This window comes from Rhodnius prolixus, unplaced genomic scaffold (genome assembly GCF_049639745.1).
Source record: "Rhodnius prolixus isolate KJV_2025 unplaced genomic scaffold, Rpr scaffold_4, whole genome shotgun sequence".
In the NCBI taxonomy this organism is placed as follows: Eukaryota; Metazoa; Arthropoda; class Insecta; order Hemiptera; family Reduviidae; genus Rhodnius; species Rhodnius prolixus.
The window spans coordinates 25,072,795-25,093,213 of record NW_027411614.1 but is presented as its reverse complement, the minus strand read 5'-3'; the positions used below and the strand labels follow the sequence as shown (position 1 = coordinate 25,093,213).

Sequence of the window (20,419 nt, the reverse complement as noted above, 5' to 3'; positions counted from 1 at the left end):
ACCTAAACACGCATTTACAGATCACTCTTACATTACATGTACACCCCTATTTTCCCAGGAAATAGCTCCTGATGGGGCAGCAAGTCTGGAGGTTCCAAGGTGGTAGCCTCTCCATCACAGACGCTGAGGGCTAATCACCTGAACGCCTTAAATTGAGAGGAAAACAGTAACGGATTGATACCTGGAAATAGCCTCCGAAAACGTCTTACTGGTTTAAAAATACGATTTTGGAATATTTTATCCCTTTGCAAACTAGGAGGACTTCAACTCCTTCTTAATGATATTAACAAATATCACATAGATCTTGCTGAGATGCAGGAAATTCGCTGGACTGGTAATGGAATTCTTGAAAAAAGATAGCACAACATCTATTATAGATGCCATGATAAAAAACATGCTTTTGGAACTGGGTTTATGAAGGAAGAATGAAAGAACTGGTCATTGGATTCAAACCCATGAGCCCTCGTATCTGTGAGCTGCGGATTAGAGGAAAGTTTTTCTATTATAGTTTTCCATAAGCTGTCTTGCCCCCCCCCCCCACAGAATCCTCTGAGGATGACGAGAAGGATGATTTATATGAAGCCATCGAGAAATGGATTTTAGGGCCTGGAAGTGACATAAAGTTTCTCCTCGTTGTCTTCAACGTTAAAGGTATGCTGCCAACCAACTTCATTGGTCTGCGTGGCTTACATGAGGTGAGTAATGACAACGGCCATGAACTAATTAGCTTTTGCAGACTCACGTGGTCTGGTGAAAGGAAGTACATCTTTCCCAGCGTAAAAGATACATAAAACCACGTGGAGGTCATCAGAGGGGTACACCTTGAATCAAAATTGACCATTTATTAATGAGCGCTCATCACAAATTCAGCCTGACAAGTACAACATCGTACAGAGGAGCTACCGTAGATTCTGTCCATTACCTAGCTATAGCTAGAATTAGATCTAAAATATCTCCGGCCTAAGGCGATCGGAGAAAACGAAAAGATTTAATGTCGAAAACCCGAAGAATGATAACCTATCTACCAGCAAAAACTTACAAGAATATTTAGCTAAAGATTTATCTGAAGCGACTGAGTCTATCGAAGACGCATGGAAATGCTGGCGAAGTGCTCCAAGTAAAACAGCCGAGGAGATTCTTGAAATCAAGGAACCAAAGGATTTTGGCAAGTTATATTTTTGTTTTTTGTATTAATTCAGAGTTTTGTCATTTCAGAAATCATGAGCGCAATGCACCCTCTTTAGCAATACGTGGTAGAGAGGGAAATGGAAGAAATAAGTATATTTAAAACAGTTAATTAATTTAAATGATTAAACTTTAGTGGCTCCGTTCTGTCTCTGTAAAACTGAAAATAAACAAAAAGCTTTTAATAGTTTATAAAGAAGAGTTAATAAAAATATAAATGAATAGAAAATAAAGATATAAAAGGAAATAATTGGCATTAAATAGGTTTATTATTAAAGTTTGCCAAGAATATTTGTTATCTGTATTGAACTGACTCAACGAGATAACGCTATCTGTTATTATGTTGAAGAGATAAGCCACTTGAAACTTGCTTAGCTCAATTCTCCTTCATCTATTCAACCAATAATTATAATAGTGCTTATTACATGCTAGTTAATTGTTCAGGAATTGTTGAGATTTTACATTGTTCACAATTTGAAAGTATTACTTTTGTAACTAAACATTTAAACCTATTTAAGTTAACTTAATTTGCTAAAATTTCTCGTAATGAAACGGTAGATTATTAAACTGATTTTTAAATCACAAAACAAATCAAGTCAGAATATTGTACAATAATTATAACAAGCAAAACTGGGACAAAGGCTAAAGAATTGATGTTTCTAAATCCCAGTTCTCACCGAAAAGTTTTATTTATAAATGTCATCAAATCAGAAATTAAAATAAAGCAAATGCATACATACTCGCATCATATAAATGTTTCAGAGGTAGATCTTACAACAAACGATAGTGCAAACCCCATTAAAAATTTTACATTTAAATTTTTAAAGATGTAAATAGAAGTTTCAAACTACTGACTACTTGACCGCAAATCTAATCTTGACTTGAATCACAAACTAACAATGCAGAAGTGAGGGGCTGAACTAAACAATCCGATTCCAAACGCATACAGAGACTGTAGTCTCTAAAATCTAACAGAAAATCCTTAATGCACCGAACTGCATATTTAACCTCACCATTCATACTGACCTTCACCTCCAATTAGTCTCCGATCTAATTAAGTCTAGCTACCGCAAACTTCACAGCTCACTAGATCTCCATACTAATCCTCTCGTGCAACAGCTTCACCTCGTCGCTTGAAGCGGAAGTGGCCTAGAAATCTATTAATGCAGTTGTAATGCACAGTGAATGAGTTTTACTAATGGGTGATTATTACTGTACCAAGTTTAACAAGTGAACTGTGCCAGTAACATCAGATTTACTTGTTACAACATTTGTTGTAGTTGTAAATATTTCTAAATAAAATAAAATTTAAAATTTAAAACACACCTAGTAGCGCTGCAACTCTCCGTGTCTGTTTGCAGTACTAACGCAACGAACTTTGTAATAGTTTTTATAAAACTAATATGTCATTTTTCTTATGTAAACAAAGTTGCCCTACCAAATTCCTGTTGAACGCAGGGAAATCCTCACAAAATACTATCTTTCTCTGTTACAAAATGAATTTAAGCACAGTCTGCGAGGAATGATTTCTGTTTTATTACTTTCTCTAGCTAAAGAAAAATATGCTTTTTATTATTAATTTGGTTAGGTTGGCATTACTGAATAATATCGCTGATTGTACCGTCAAAGCACGCATGTTTTTTTGTACCCCTGATTGGTTTTGGAATCTCGTCCATCACATCATGTAACCTCCTCATTCTATCAGCAAGTGCAGTGAGAGTAGGAAACATAGTTAAAAGTCAATTTTTCTACACCAAATTGCTTAATCTATCACTAATGACGGACGTAAGACCGAAAGTGTTCAAGGATTAAAAAAACCTTTTAACATTTTACGACAAATAAAATCAGCTTTATTTTTTGGGTTGTTAACTGGTCTGTATGTTTGTATTGCCAATTATTTAAAGGAATTCCAAGACGACAGCAAAGCTTGATAATATTCTCTGTAAGAAAATAAATAAATCAAATAAAAATAAAACACGATGAATTAGTAGAAATGTTCGCCATATTCATTGTATTTTTGAGATAGAGCACTTTATAAGAAGAAAATCAGATTAGTTATTAATGTTTTTAAGATGGCAGCGTTCATAGATCAGCAATGAAATCAGTGAAAACAAATTTTCTATTATTTTTCTTGCGAAATAAATTTGAACAAAACTGCGTATTAAATAAATGTATTTTATTCTTCAATAAAACTTGCGACAGTTGTTGCTAGAGTCGATGTCAGCGCTGTTTCTATAGGCAAGCTAGAGTGGGGATACCAACGGGTTCAGTGTTTTTGTGAGGGTTTGACTGAGCGTCTGAATTCTTGCTAGTAGAAAATAAATTGTACCATTTCATCTAGGAAAAAAATTGTTTTATTCCCTTCAGTAGTGTTATTTATTATTTTATTAGTGTTATTATTATTTTACACAAGAATAAATAAATAAATAAAGTATTATTTAAATGGCAGAAAAGAAGACCTGGCCAAAAGAAGAAGTTTTCTCATTAATTGAACACTGGCAAGCAAGTCCTGGACTTTGGAATGTAAGATATAAATCTTACAAGAATCGTATTAAAAAGCAAAGAGCTATAAAAAGAATAGCCATAAAATTTAATACAACAGAAAATGAAATCAGCCGAAAATTGCACAATTTGCGTACACAATTCAATCAGGAAATAAGGCGAATAAATTCGAAGAAAAGCGGCGATGAAGCGGACGATACTGCACAGAGCACGTGGCAGTTTTTTGATGCAATGAAGTTTCTAGCGTATGGTGGTGCTCATCGTGGCAATTTGGTGAGCATTTTTATTTAATCCATTTTGTTAAAAAAAATAGACAATTTATTTTAATTGATGTCTGATCGTTCGCCACATTATGTTAGCGATGATTTATTTTTATCAAAAAAATATTGAATGAATAATCTACACTTGAGTATAATTTGTTGCCCGACCAACTTGCTGGCAACTCTCAGTATTGAGAGACATTACTGCGCATGCTCATAAACCCTCTGTTGCTTCTTTCACTTCAACTGGTTTTCATTTGAAAAGTATGATTTTGGTTATTGAGCTGAAATGTATATTTCAGTTTTTAAACCAATTTAGTTAATGTAGTTCTTTACCAAATAACTATCTATAAATAAATTTTAAAAGACGTAGTTGTTTCAATAAAGTTTATTTCAATAATCTTTTAGAGAACTGATTAGAGGTCTGAAGATACATTAAAAAATGACTTCACCAAATACACTGCTCCACAAAAAAAAGTGGCGCACTTTAAAATAGCGTTATTTTTTTTTTTCTCTGTAACTTTTTTGTTCTACATTTTATTTTAGTTAGCTAATATAAGAAGTATAAAGTTACGGGAGGGCTAAAATAAAATAAGAAATGATCTAAAAGAAATGAAAACCTTTAATTTAACAAAAAAGTACTTCTCGGCAAAAAATGAATTTGAAAAAAAAGTATTTCTTCCGATTAAAAAAAGAGAAAAAGAATTTTAGTGACGTGTATTGCTCGCATTACTGCATCCAATCTCCTCGGCATACTCCTTATTAAATTTCTCACGAAATCTTGTGTTAATTCCTCCCATATCTCCACCAGAGCACCTCGCAACTCTTCTAAGCTCCTGGGAGGATTATTTCTCCATCTTAATCGCCTACCCAGCTCATCCCAAAGATGGTCAATTGGATTTAAATCCGGGCTGCGTGCTGGCCACCTCAAAACACGAATGCTTGCATCCTGTAGATATTGAACAACACAGGCGGAAGTGTGTGGTCGGGCATTATCTTGCATAAATATAAAATTTTCCCCAATAAATGGTGCATAGGGTATCACATATTGCTGCAAAATTTCCCTCACATACAAATCTGCATTCAAAATTGCCCTGTTGAACACGTGGAGCTCAGTCTAAGCCCCCAAAGAAATCCCAGCCCACACCATCACTGAACCACCTCCGAATAGTAGTCTACCAGAAATATTGCACGGAGCGTAGCGCTCCCCAGGCCTTCGGTAAACTCGTCCCCTCCCATCAGGTGCGTAGAGAGCAAAACGGGACTCGTCTGAAAAGAGAACGTTTCTCCAATCGTTCTCAGACCAGTTGCGGTGTTCCCTAGCGAACTCTAGACGGGCTCTCCGATGGTCTACGGTGAGCAATGGTCCTGTGGCTTGCTACCTGGGGCGTAAATTCATTTCAGCGAGCCTTCTTCGTACAGTTTCAGAACTGACTGAAACTCCACGAACAGTAAGCAGTGTTTGAGCAGTTTCAGAAGGAGTTGATGTACGATTTCTCAGAGTGTGAATTCTAATAAATCGGTCATCAAGTGCTTCTGTGGATCTCCGAGCTGTCGAACCTCATCTGCGAGTGCAGAAGCCTGTCTCCCGGTAACGATGGATGGCTCTATGGACGGTGGTCTCAGGCAACCCTAACGTTCGTGCTGCGTACCGCTCACTCCGTCCATCCTCAACTAATGCAATAATACGGGCCACTTGCTCTGCAGTAATCACCATTTTCTGAGAATTTGCAATGCTTTCAGCTTGAAAAAAGTCGAAACGCAACTGTAGAGGTCAATAAATTTATTTACTGTTGAGGTAAAGTTCACGTTGTTATTTACACAAAAAGACCGAAGGGGATTAAACGAGGAATTGCTTCTCTATCTACAAGAAACTTTGGGCCTTGTTTCGATTAATTGTTCCCTGACAGTTTATGAAAATAATTAAAACTAATAATCTTTGCCCAAAATGTGATAAAACAAAAAATAAACGCTTTTTTCAAAGTGCGCCACTTTGTTTGTGGAGCAGTTTATTATCTTTCATTTTCACACAGAATTTTCAGTTTCTCATCAGAATTTAAATTTCTTGCAACATTAAACTATATTTTGAAAATATTCTATAAAAAATAGATTTTTTCTCCTTTTTTTTTGGTTTTTAATCTGAAGCAATAAGCTGCACTTTAATCTAATGTGATTAAATGTGATAGGAGTCTCATTGGAGAATTTGAGTTTTCTTGCTTGCTTTTAATTTACTCAGTTTTTTGTATGTTATTTTTTTTAATCAACTTTTAAATTATTTTTGAAGATATTACACATTGTTGATTATTTGGTGGGCTCCACAAGGATTTTGGGGTTTGATTAGTTTTCTAAAAGTGTAAATTTTATGCTTTCTAACATTTTAAACAAACACAATCAAACAATAAATAAAATCTAATAACACATGCATTTCAGAAACCATTATGAAGAAAGAATATTGCCAATTACACTCATTATTTTTTTTATTTTTGCCAAGCTTTCGACTTCGGGACTTGGTCGTCTTCAGGGCTTGTGCTATTGACATTTATAATTTTTTTGTTTTCTATACAGGGTGTCCCAAGCGATATGGATAACGACTTATTCTCGGAAACTAAGATAGCTAGAAAAAAAACTAAAAAATAGGTGTCCCCTTAGTTTTTTGTTAGAAATCCAAATTTAATTTGTAAATTTGTTTCAGTGCTTCCAGAAGCGAGATACAGGCACCAACTTCATTTTTTCAAATGGGAAGGTGCGGTTTTTATTTCAGAAATAGATTCCTCTATTTTTTTTAAGAAAAATTTACTTGAACGGTTTTTTTCTGTGAGCGATATTTTAGAAGTTATGAATGAAAACATGATTCTTATAAGAAATGTCAAAATGATAATATTATAACGGTTTTTTGATTGAATAAGAAGAAAAGTACTATTTTATTATAAATTTTACTCCTCATTAATATTACAGATCATGCTCGAAATGGCCTCCACCATTAGAGATGCATAGGCATGCTCTTTCCTGCCAATTACTGCCAAAGAAATAGATTCGGCTTTAACCGAGTTACAGGCATCTATTATTCTTTGCTTTAGTTCATCTACAGATGCAATCCCGGCTTGATTCTGATACACCTAGATTTAGAAATGCTTTTAGATAAGCAGAAATAAGGAAAGAAAGAAAAAAGTTATGAATAATCACCTTGTTTTTCAGGTATCCCCAAAGGAAATAGTCCATAGGTGTCAAATTCAGAACGAGGTGGCCAATGAATCGCCCCCCGAGTTGATATAACACGCCCATCAAATTGCCTATCGAGATATCTCTTTACAAGCCTGATGGTGTTATATCGACACGGGGGGCGATTCAGTGGCCACCTCGTTCACCGGACTTGACACTTACTTACTTCTGCTTATCTAAAAGCATTTCTAAATCTAGGAGTATCAGAATCAAGCCGGGATTGCATCTGTAGATGAACTAAAGCAGAGAATAATAGATGCCTGTAACTCGGGTAAAGCCGAATCTATTTCTTTGGCAGTAATTGGCAGGAAAGAGCATGTCAATGCATCTCTAATGGTGGAGGCCAGTTTGAGCATGATCTGTAATATTAATGAGGAGTAAAATTTATAATAAAATAGTACTTTTCTTCTTATTCAATCAAAAAACCGTTATAATATTATCATTTTGAAATTTCTTATAAGAATCATGTTTTCATTCAAACTTCTAAAATATCGCTCACAGAAAAAAACCGTTCGAGTAAATTTTTCTTTAAAAAAAAATAGAGGAATCTATTTCTGAAATAAAAACCGCACCCTCCAATTTGAAAAAATGAAGTTGGTGCCTGTATCTCGCTTCTGGAAGCACCGAAAAAAATTTACAAATTAAATTTGGATTTCTAACAAAAAACTAAGGGAACACGTATTTTTTAGTTTTTTTCTAGCTATCTTAGTTTCCGAGAAAAAGTCGTTATCCATATAGCTTGGGACACCCTGTATATGTAGTTGTATGTAAAGATGGTGTGTCTTCCATCCTGCATGCTTTTGTACGGAAAACACACCAATCTACTTATAACAGTATTTGTTTAACCTAAAACGGCTGGTAGCCAATTCATTTTTGAGAAGAGACAAGTACAAACGGCTAACGATCATCAAGTCTCATATATAAAAGTATTCTACAGAGTGATCCATTTAAAACGCACCAATCGCTAATAACTTTTTATGAAAGCAGAGTTCCGAAAAAACCCACGAAGTAAACTATATGTTGTTTTTTTGGTCTAGTTTTCAAATTTTCTAACCCTGATGCTGTATCTTAATTTTTTGCGGAGTTACGGCGAAAAACCTGATTGAAATTTTGTAAGGACCACTGGTTTTGACAATGATTATGAGAACTACATAAAAAACTATGAAAAATGACGATGACCCCGTTTCGATATCTCTAATATTAGTTGAGATACTTAAGATCAAAGTTACAATTTTATCTATTCGTGAACGGTTTTCAATATTAACTTTCCACCAGAAATACAAGTTTTGGGAGGTCCCTGGCTGCAAAAAATGTTATCTGTGATGCAAAGAACAAAAATAATAATAATTGAAGATTTTAAAACATGTAGTGTAATGTAATGGTTGTGGGTGAATCAGTATAAATTTGTTTTATCATCAAATAAAAGCAATCATCACATCATTTTAATGTACCCAGTATGCAAGACTTCTTGACCTATGATTACGGTAAGAATATCTTGCCAGGATGTTGGTGCGTTTTAAATGGACCACCCTGTATATAAAAATTGATTTTTCAAATGGAACAAAATTTCTCTAACATCTATTTGCTTTTAGAAAAAAACTAAGGAAATTGGAAATAAAGTTGCGAATTTAAACAAATCAGCAAATTCTTCAGATGATGAGGATGATAAATTTCCGCATAAGAAGAAGGCGAGAAAAGTAATTAAATATGATGAAATACAAGAATATGATAGTTTCACTATTGGCTCAGTTCCTGGTATGCAAAAGCAAGCCAATGAATTCCAAATTTTTGGAGAATTTGTAGCTTCTGAATTGAATAATTTAAAATCTAAAGAACTTCAACGCAAACTGAAATTAGCTATTCAGCGTCAAATAATCAAATATTCTGAACTCGATGGGATTCAGTTTTCAACTAATGGTGAGAACTCAAATTAGATTTTGTAGACACGAGAAACTGGGCACCCATATTTGGGATCTTTTTTTAGGAATATTTATCTTCTTTTTTTTTTTGGTTTTTTTTAGAAGTTCAAACAGAGTTTTGCAGCTATCCGGAAGTGATTTTTGGAGAGTGCAAAATGGAAGCTGAATTCGAGTGATACAACCTAGAAACAATTGGTATTTATTAGTATGATTCTTGCTATTTACGAGGTCTGTAAATTAAGTAATGAGACTGATTTTTTTTATTCAAAAAGAATTATAATTCTATATTGTCACCTTCAAAATAACTTCCTTCTGAAGCCACACAGCGCTGGAGACGTTTCTTCCCCTCCTCATAGCAGTGCTCGAACTCCGATACTGGAATGGCCTTCAGCTGGTCGGTTACAGCCGTTTGAATGTTTTCGACTGTCCCAAAATGATTGAAAATTGAAAATGACCCCCATTTTCTGGAACGTGACATTACTGGTGACGAGTCTTGGGTGTTTGAGTATGACCCAGAAACCAAGCGCCAGAGCATGGAGTGGCACACTTCAACCTCTCCAAGGCCCAAAAAAGCAATCATGGCGAAGTCGAAGATCAAATGCATGCTGATTTGTTTTTTCGATATCCACGGAATCGTCCACAAAGAGTTTCTACCCCAAGGTCAAACGGTCAATCAACACTTTTACCGAGAGGTTCTTGAAAAACTTCGAAAAAGGGTCATTCGTGTGAGACCAAACATCAAGAACAAGTGGGTGTTGCATCATGATAATCACTCCTTGTCACACAGCAATTTCAATAAACGAGTTTTTGGCCAGTAAAAACATTCCTGTGGCTTCTCAGCCTCCTTATTCGCCTGACTTGAGTCCTTGTGACTTTTTTCGCTTCCCGAAGTTGAAAAATCACCTCAAGGGAACTCATTTTGGGACAGTCGAAAACATTCAAACGTCTGTAACCGACCAGCTATACCGGTATCGGAGTACGAGCACTGCTATGAAGAGTGGAAGAAACGTCTCAAGCGCTGTGTGGCTTCAGAAGGAAGTTATTTTGAAGGTGACAATATAGAATTGTAATTCTTCTTGAACAAAAAAATTAAAAAAAAAACAGTCTCATTACTTAATTTACAGACCTCGTATTACATTTATTTAGTACGAATGCTATTAATTTTTTTTTTTTTTTAATTTTCAGACTAAGCTGCTGTTTACACGTTGCAAGAAACTTCTTCAGGTCCAACAAATTGAGATTACCAAGTCAAGAAACCTCCTAGCAAGGCATAGAACACATTGTGCTTCCATACTTAAAGTGTGATGTTAACCGAGCGAGGGAAAAATAGGTGATAAGTTGATGTTGTTTCTTACAAATTCTCCGTTTTAATTCATACAGACCTAGAGCGATGTAATTTACTTTAGTTTGTAAATCGAAACTATTAAACCATTTTGTTGCTAGGTATGCTGTATGAATAAACAGGTTAAACCACTGATTTTTCAGTGTCCATTGTTCATCAAGAATGATTTCTTTACCTAATTTACTGTGCCTTAACTCTTTTAATTACGTGGTTCGGGCTAATGATGATCCCAGATCGGTTGACCACAAAGTAGTTGTTTATCTTTTGCAACAAACTAGTTATTTACTGATGGACCTGTCCAGGTTATGTTATGATGGATTATTTCGTGGTACTGAGGTCCACTTTGTAGCTGCGTTATACACTTCAATATGTATTTAATATTAGTTAGCTGCAAGTTTCTAAAACAAGGAGTCTAATGCATTTAGATGCTTACATTCAAAAAAATATTAAAATGTTGGAATATGCAAATCATTAGGTAGTTGTAAATTGAGAGTACAAAAACAAAATCAGATCATTCAGGAGCTTCAGAAGGAAAACTCCCTGCATTTATCAAGTACTTCCCACTAACTTTACGGGAGCTATTCAAAATAAATGGAAATAATTAACTTAAGATCAAGTAATTAAAGCAGTTACAGCGATTTTTGCAAAGTTTATTGTTGTTATACGAATACTCTTATTTCCATTTTAACAGAATTAGACGGAATCCTTCGTTTGTTGTCTTTTTTACTTACGAGCGAAATCACATTCATGGGTTGCATTGGTTATCCTTCTTCCTTTTACTCGGCTCTGCGTGCACAAATAATGGCCTGGCCTCTGCGATTCGCTTTTACCAGATGTGTCCAATATTGCGGCTGACTTCCAGTTTTTTAGATACCAAAACACGCTTCTGGGATCTCATTTTCCATAGTAGTTTAGGGCGTCAAACACTTCTCGCGTGATATAAATTATTTGGTAGTATATTTCTTGACATTCTTTAACTTAATATTTCAGCCACGTTACTCTCCCATCGAAGACTACTAAATAACTGATTACATCACCTAGCTTGGCCCCTGGTACAAGTTCATTGCTTTTCTATTTTTCTACTTTCTTCAGGTCCCTCCGTCACTAACTGGACCGTACATCCATCGAAGAAACTTTCTCTGAAAGGTTTGTAGCCTAAAATAAACGCAGGCCGAATGAACGTTCCGATCAGAATTGCTTCGTGGTTCAATGATATAAGTTTGGTCTTAATGTACCAATTTAGGTCCTCAAACTACCAAAACGTCCTCGGTTAGAAGAGTGGGCGATTAGTAAGTATTTATTGACTGTGTTAAGCAGTTTGAGGTTAAAAACATGCAGTTTTAGGAGAGTAATTGCACCAAATACTACAGAGATCGCCACCTAATTGCTTGGAATATTAAGTAGACAAAAACTGGCACCTTATAAATACGGACTGCTCAGTACACAACATAGGGACATCATGTTTAAAACCCTATACTAGTACCCGGAGGACCCTCTACCATAAGAAGATATTTTATTCGAGGTGTTTGAGGCTTTGGTTGAATTCTTTAAAAACTAAAAGTGAGCCTAATTTGAATGGAATGAATGTATCTAACTATTAGGATATGTTTTTAGATTAGATTGTTAGGTTAGGTTAGGTTAGATTGTTAGGTTAAGATATTTAGAGAGGCAAGAATATCGAATATTTAGCATACCTCATTTAGCAGGTAAGTTGACCGATTGTGTAAGTATGAATGGAAGGTTTGGAGAGTGTGGATTAGAGGTTGAGTCTGTAGCACTTGAAGTTAAAGTACCGGAGTGATATATAATTGACTGAATGACTTCCACGTCCTTCATTTAAAGCTTCCGTAGCAATAATTTGTTTACAAGGTAGGATGTCACCCTCACGCTCAATCCTCATCCGGGAGGATCAGGTCATTAGATTTTAGAGTTTCCCTCTGCTAATTCGGCTGGTTTCACCATGAAGAACCCGACTTTTCCTTGCTTGCTTTTGGGACTTACTATTTTCTCATTGAGACAAACATATTATGAAAAAGCACATTACTATAATTTTATGACTGCACCATTTATTTGAAGATCTAAAAACGGGCATATGACAATGTTGAGATATCCAAGGTTCTTAAAAATATGCTACAATTCGGAATAATGTGTCGAATGACTCTTCAAGGTACCAAGTATTGCGTTCAAGTACGGAATAGACTAATGAATTCACTGTCGGCTGTAGCATGAGACAAGGTGACCCACTGACCCCAATCATCTATAATTTCACTGTGGAAGGTGTGATGATGAACATTCGTACGAATCTAGGATGGACGATATGCAATCGGCTAGCTCTGCAAATGGCCTACGATGTGTTAAAATGTGCTACGATGACATGGTCATTTTCTCTGAACTTAATCAGCAATGTCAGGAGTTTTTGAAGAATTCGTGTAGATGGGGTTTTATAATAGATAACCATAAAGCCGCATACTTGAGAATTTCACTGGGATCTCCTAGAAAAGGAGAATCAATAATGAAGATTCTTCAGCATGAATTTCCTGTCGTACAAGAATTTAAATATCCAGGGATTCTAGTTGCTGCAGATAATGACATGGTGATAGAAAATAGGTTTTAAAATGTAACACTACCTCTCAGTTAAGTGATTAGCTATGCGATTAGCGTATTGGATTCCCACGCGGAGATCCCGGGTTCGAATCCAGGGCTGCTGCTGACCCTTAGATTTTCTCTTCCTAGGAGCTTCTTACTGTCCGGTGATGGACTACATCGAGAGAACACTGTGCTGAGGCCGGTAGTGTACTGAAAAAAGCACCGGGCTTCAATAACCTTAGATGTTGACGCGCCTTAAATAATTAAAATAAAAAGAAAATACCTCAGTGCGAGAGTGTATAAGGCCGTAATATCAACGTGGGTCATCATATATGGCAGCGAAGCTTGGGTCCTCACAAAAGCGAATGAAAGACTCTTCAACGTGTAGGAAAGAAAAATATCAAAGAAGATAATATGGCCCGAAATGGATTAACGAACATTTTGAGCAACTTAGAGAAAATTTCAGTGAGCCTGATATAGTTGTTACAGTTAGAAGGAATAGGTTATGATGGTTGGGATATGTGGAAAGGATGGGTGAAGGTAGAGTCCCAAAGAAAAATATTGTATGGGAAGATTGGGGAAAACGAGAAGGAAATGGAGACCACTTTGAGGGGACGTTGAAGGATTGCAATTAAAATGTGGAGAAGTGAGGTAAAGGTTAAAGGAGAGTAATGGAGGATTCTCGAGGAAGCCTTGGTCCTCCATGGGCCGTAGCACCAGGGAGAGGGCGTACCAATTTTCTTTCAAGTTCCTCGGCTACATCGAGGTCTATTGGAACTTCTGGGCCAAGATAAGTATAGGAGTTCACTCTCTACGCACCAACCATCGGCCGAACCTCTCGTACAAATAATCATTCCGCCAATCACTCCCTCAGCATGTCTGGGCAAAGTTAATAAATACATTGTCCATAGCCTCGAGCGATTTCCCAAGAATATCTTCGTTAACAGCGAAAACTGAACTTATTACAGACCTGTGGGTATAGTGAGCCAGTATGAGTATTACTGGCGCACCTTACATTAAGCGTCATCATCGTCATCTTGATTTGAAGCACTAATTTAAAAGCGAGATGTTCATCCTGAGCAGGAATATCTCTACGAATGCCACATGCCGGACTTGAAGTCGAAGAAACACAAAATGAGTGTACAGGTAATCTCTCTTCTCTTTTCTAGGATCTTAAGAGTGAATATGTGGTCCGTGTTGATTCACTCTTACTAAACACACAATAGTAGATTTAATACTTCTCTTTTGGGCATAAGGTAGAAGCCTTGCATATATTAGAGAGTATTTTGTAGGAGTAATTGAAGTGTAGCATGCTCTAGTAATTATTGCAATTCAGTTTCTTATCTTCCTTGGTAATATTAATACTCTCCTACTAAGAATTTTTCCTTATTGAGGACATTTTGAAAATTTAGTATGACATCTTTCCAACTGTGAGGAAATCAGAAAATGATTTCCATTTTGGAAGTGGAAATGTTTAATATCGATAAAAGAAGTCAGAATCACAATTTTTTTTGAAAAGTATAAAACTACTTTTACAAAAAATGATCACATAAGTAGGTACATCATATAAGAACTAAGTAAATAAAATTAGAATATAACGTCCAACAACAACTGTAGCCTATAAGTGAGCCAATAGTGTAGATTTGTGTATAAGCTGATGGTTTGTAAAGTTATCGACCAACAACAGGTAGAAGAGTATGACAGAGTTTGCTAGAGGAGAGCGGGGGTGGTTGATGGAAATGAGTTAACCAATGAATAAATGAACAAATAATAACAACTTTGTAGTACAGTATGGAGGCACGGAGGCGGTATATAGCTGGCACTGGAGCTCGACTCGCTGGTGTATCGACCAGAAAGCGAGCTCTTTCAGTCTGTGTGTGTTGGTCGGCACTCGGGGCCGTCCTGGAACTCTCTGGTGGTACACTTTCCAACTACTAACACCTACACTACATTATTTGTTGACAAATTATTACCGTTTTTTTAACTCCTTAATATAAATAAATAAAAATAGTGGACGCAGTAATTTAAAAAGTCTTATCTGATTAATATTGGAACTGCATAAGTAGGTCACTAAATAAGAGCAGGGCAATGAACTCCTATAACTTGGTATAATAGTAATATGATTAAAAACGGAAGTAAAAGTTCTTCATTTGAACCTAATTTATAAGATAGAATGCGAAGATTTGTGAGCACAAGCATTCATAATGAAAACTGGCCTGTTGTAGGCCCAGGTCAGATCGAAGAGACGGCGCCGTCAGTAATGACAGACAATGTAGGTCAGGGAAATCTGAAAACAAAACGTAGGATTCATATTTTAGGGTATCGTCGGTAACCTAGTTTTTACTTGTTAAAACAGGACCTAAAAATTATTTTTAATAATAACAAAAATGTTTTTAACAAATAAATGTGTATATTAATGAACATTATTTACCATTAAGTACTGCTTAAAGTACAGCTTTGTTACTGCGACAAATGCTATTCAATATTTGTATACGTCTGTATTTTTCATTTGGGGGAATAATTTCAAAAAACCTTTAACACAAATGTCTCAGTTATAAGAATAACTAAAGATGCAGTTAGACTTGTAAGGTCTAAATTTTTTAAATGAAGACAGATTATGTGCACGGGGTAACGTACTAACTCCATAAAAAATGCTTACTGTTGGGTCATAAGCTCCAAGGCAGCCTAAAATAGTAAACTAAGATTTAATTTGTCTTTCAAACTTACTGCATCATTGTTTCAGTATGCAAATGAATGAAATGCGCATTTGTTTTTAATAGCTAATCCATTAGGGAACGGATTGTCTGAGTGGTTAGCGCATACTGGATTCCAACGCAGAGACTTCAGGTTCAAATCCAGCCCTCAGATTTTCTCTTCATAGGAGCTAGAGTGTTGCCTGTAACGAGAGAACACCGAATAAATTAATTAATAAATCCAACAGAATTACGTACTGTGCGAACAAAGTCTGATCGTATTAAAGGGTGCCGGCTTTCGCAGATATTCCTCGCTTGCTATTCTTTGTGATAAGAAGATTAGCTTTTCAGATACCTCTGGTAGTTGTCGAAGGGACAAGGTGTGCATTCAGTTTAAACACGCTTTTCATTTTGAACTGAAAAAAATTATAAAATATCTATTTTTATTTTAAGTATGAGGCTACAAAAATGGCGAATAAAAATCAACCCAAACAAATCCAAACACATAGTCTTCACACTCAAACGAACAACTCTTGGACCTGTCTTCTTATATAACACTCCTATCCCACCAGCCGACCATGTGCGGTACCTTGGACTGTACCTAGACAAAAGACTAACTTGGAACCCTCATACGAGACTTAAACGAGCTGAATTACACAAACGATACAAACTCCTTGCTAGACTACTGGACAAACGCTCAAAACTAACACTACAGAACAAGCGTCGACTGTACACTTCCCTTCTTGCTCCAATATGGACTTACGGACTTGAACTTTACGGGACAGCTAAACGATCTAACATCAACAGATTACAAACACTCCAATCTAAAATACTCCGCCGCATTGTAAACGCTCCCTTTTATGTCAGTAACCACTCCATACACACAGACCTCAACATTCCATTTATACCAGAACTTGCCAAAACCCGCAACAACACATTCCACCAAAAACTATCATTTCACCCTAATCCTTTAGCTGCAAACCTATTCTCAACCACACTTCCCTCCAACCCCCAAAGACGGCTGAGGCGCCGTTGGCCCCGTGACCAACTGGTAGACTAATGATGGTCATCACTGGATGATCATCATTCATGATTGCCACGCCATTTTTATTGTTCGCCCAGCATATTTACTTATTGTACTGTACGAGTGCAGGTGTAAATTTCAAATAAAAGATAAAAAAAAAAAAAAAAAAAAAGTATGAGAACCCAAATTGACGTACCAATTTTATTAGGTGAAAGTGTTTCAAATAGGTTCTTATTTTTCCATGTCTTGTGAGCTATTAGGGTCATCTTATAGCTTTAGACAATCTGTGACTCTAGGGAACAACTGTTTAATAATTGTTTAACCTTTACAGGAAGACTCCAACATGGGTTGCCATTCCTGCAGAATGTTTTCTTTGCTTCTTCTCGCTGTAAGAGTAAAAGTTAATTGTTCAACTCTTGAGTTTCGCAGCTGCTCTCTCATTGCTGACAGTTCCTATATGGATTTTAGCCCAGCTGAGCTGTACGGACACTTTATGCAACTAATTGCATTTACCTTTGAAGTTATTTGTGTAGTATTTGTATTTGAGTAAGTGATGCCACAGTAGAAAAAGTAAGAAATAAGTGAATAAAAAAATATGAAAAATGGAATCATTAAAACGCAATATTTATTTATTTTGTTATTGTTCTGTAGGGTAAGATTCTAAGAGGGTTGAAAAAGAGCCTATGCCACCACGATCGAGAGCATCTATTGTGGCACCCACTAGTTAGTAAACACCCACTCCAATCAGTCTCTTTAATGAGACTCAGGAGTCTAGAGAGAGGCTCCTAAGCAAAGAATGAAGGCGCGGATTATTTTCTTCTCCGAACAGCCAGGATGCTGAGCCACCCTATCCCATCACACTAACACACAACACATGTAATCCTGTTCCCTTTTATTTTCTCACAGAATCTACTCAGTTTATCCTTGCCAGGCACGTAAGATGCAGGTTCTGAATCTACTTGAAATTACTAGCCGATATTATTTATTTATTTTTGTATATAGTCTATATTTCCCTTATTTTTATTATTTATTCTAGTTTTTTTGAGGGGCTATAAACATCACAGTACATTTTAATATTACCACTTATTTCAAATACATATTTTAAGGTCTTCGTTAGTATTACGAGGGTTGTTTGAAAAGTCCGTGCAAAGTCAGAGAGATAGCACTACTGGCGCGTATCGAGGTTATGTTTAGTTAGTAGCATCTCTTGGAAGAACACACACCAAGTTTCAGCCAGATCGGTCTATTTCTTTGTGTTTGGCATTCGTTTGAATCGAGGAAGTCGAGTGATTTTCAAAAAATGGAGGAAAAAGAATTTCGTGTGTTGATTAAACACTACTTTATGAAAGGCAAAACGCCTCAGGAGACTAAAGAGAAGCTTGATAAACATTATGGTGACTCAGCACTCTGAAACAGTTTATAAGTGGTTTCAAAATTTTCGGAGTGGCCATATGGGCACAAGTGACGCGGAACGTTCTGGACGCCCTGTTGAGGTTACTACTCCAGAAATCATTGTTAAAATCCATGATATGGTGATGGATGACAGAAGAGTGAAGATGCGTGAGATTGCTAGTGCTGTGGGCGTCTCGAATGAACGGGTACATAATATTTTGCATCAACATTTGGACATGACAAAGCTATCCGCAAGATGGGTGCCGCGATTGCTCACGCTTGACCAAAAACGAAATCGTGTGAAGTGTTGCAAGGACGGTTTGCAGCTGTTCCAGAAGAATCCGCAGGACTTTAAGCGTCGTTTCGTCACTGTGGATGAAACATGGATACATCACTACACTCCGGAGACCAAGGGGGAATCTGCGCCAAAAAAAGGCGAAGACCGTTCCTTCGGCCGGAAAGATTATGGCGACTGTCTTTTGGGATTCGCAAGGAATAATCCTCATCGACTATCTGGAAAAGGGTAAAACTATTACAGGTGCATATTATTCATCGTTATTGGACCGTTTGAAAACCGAGCTGCAAGAAAAACGCCCACGATTGGCCCACAAAAAAGTCCTTTTCCATCACGACAACGCACCAGCTCACACCTCAGCAGTTGTGGTCGCAAAATTAATGGAAATAGGGTTCCAACTCGTTTCACATTCCCCCTATTCTCCAGACTTGGCTCCCTCGGACTACTATTTGTTCCCCAATATGAAGAAATGGCTGGCGGGAAAAAGATTTTATTCAAACGAGGAGGTGATTGCAGAAACGAATGGCTATTTTTCAGACTTGGACAAATCCTATTATTCGGAAGGGATCAACAAACTAGAGCAGCGTTGGACGAAGTGTATAAGCCTAAAAGGAGACTATGTTGAAAAATAAAAAAGGTTTACCCCCAAAAATTAAGTAGTTTTTATTTTTGCACGGACTTTTCAAACGACCCTCTTATAGAGCAGCGGTTCCCAACCTGGGGTACGCGAAAGATTGTTTAGGGGTACGCAAAAATAAAGTTATTATGGCGGAAGATATAAAAATTATACAGATATATTATTAATGAGAAAAAAATTATATAAAAATGATTCCCACAACTTAATTACAAAATTATTATAATAAAACTGAATAACATATAAATTGACAAGAATTAAGTACTCATTCGATACTGCAGTATTTTTTTTAAAAGTAAATATATTTGTATATCAAAAATTATTAAATGATTTCTTGAAAATGTAAAAATTCGAAAAAATGCTGCTTTAGTTTTGACTAATATTAGACATGGCCCGCATATAATTTACTTCTCCTTTATTATCGCTTTGCTGTTTCAATTTACGACCCCAGCAATAGTTATTGGTTTGAAATGTTTACCTATTCATAAATGATTTTTTTGATAGGAACATATCGTATGTATATGTTCTTTACAAGACATAATATTCAGATTGTTTTGCTGTTAATTTAAAGTTACAATACGTAAAATCAAGAATACGATTATTTATTTTTTTATTTATATATTATATATATATGTTAGGGGTACGCACTAAGGAAACAATCAGGTAAAGGGGTACACTAATGAAAAAAGATTGGGAACCTCTGTTATAGAGTAGTAAGTAAAACGACGAAAAATACAACAGAAAAAACAGACAAACTAAATCTTTCAAAAAAGAATTCAAAAAATGATACTACAGTCAAGAATGTTTCTTTATTTACAGTAATATTTAAAGATGTATCTTAACCAATTATTGTTTTTATTATTTATTATACAATTTACATATATAATTTAAACATTAATAGTTAAAACGTATTCATATTTGTATCTCTGAATTTCATTGAATAAACAATTAACATAAAACGTTCGCAAATTAAATGGGAATAATGGATTCCAACCTGGACAACAAACCAGAACCAAAAAAAAAAATATACTGGTAACTACCAAACGGTCAAGAATAAAGTATCATATTAAGTATTTTCAAATAGATGGAACAAAGACAAAACTTTTTAAATATCTCAATTGATATTTTATACAATTTTAAAGAATTTAAAACAACTTGTGTTATCACTGTTTATTATAAAAAAATAAACTGATAAGATTATAATGAAACAGAAAATCTAACCATATTTCTGATCGTGTTTGCTCATATTCGGTGATGACAGTGGAAAAAATTCCTGTTAGACCACGCACGACACCCGTATACGTCACTTATCTCTGCATTACGTCATTCTGTAAAAAGGAGGTGTCCTTTTAATCGTGACAATATATA

The 20,419-nt window shown here is 35.9% G+C and overlaps 1 protein-coding gene and 1 long non-coding RNA gene across 3 annotated transcripts in view; one reads left to right on the top strand and one right to left on the bottom strand.

Annotated features, from left to right (window-relative positions):
• Positions 1 to 653: 653 nt before the first annotated feature.
• On the top strand, positions 654 to 10,562 carry LOC141455575 (uncharacterized). Its single transcript, XM_074130716.1, has 6 exons — positions 654 to 695; positions 952 to 1,165; positions 3,635 to 3,960; positions 8,759 to 9,083; positions 9,188 to 9,280; positions 10,271 to 10,562. Exons 1-5 carry the CDS (start codon positions 654 to 656, stop codon positions 9,259 to 9,261), a joined length of 981 nt encoding a protein of 326 aa, XP_073986817.1. The 3' UTR covers positions 9,262 to 9,280; positions 10,271 to 10,562.
• Positions 10,563 to 19,945: 9,383 nt separating this feature from the next.
• LOC141455438 (uncharacterized) overlaps positions 19,946 to 20,419 on the bottom strand; it is a 37,067-nt gene continuing 36,593 nt past the window's right edge. Inside the window, exons 3-4 of one of the 2 annotated variants that reach the window (XR_012459271.1) lie at positions 20,273 to 20,379; positions 19,946 to 20,045 (exon numbers count right to left, since the gene is read on the bottom strand). This is a non-coding gene — a long non-coding RNA (uncharacterized lncRNA). Of the gene's footprint in view, positions 20,046 to 20,206; positions 20,380 to 20,419 lie in introns of those variants that run through there. The other variant, XR_012459270.1, reaches the window with a different exon arrangement.

Bases quoted from the DNA above. Each gene is read 5' to 3' on its own strand.
- LOC141455575 (XM_074130716.1), top strand. From the start codon at position 654: ATGCTGCCAACCAACTTCATTGGTCTGCGTGGCTTACATGAG. The intron at 696-951 runs GTGAGTAATGAC...TAGATCTAAAAT, and splicing joins GTCTGCGTGGCTTACATGAG to ATCTCCGGCCTAAGGCGATC. The intron at 9,084-9,187 runs GTGAGAACTCAA...GGTTTTTTTTAG, and splicing joins GATTCAGTTTTCAACTAATG to AAGTTCAAACAGAGTTTTGC.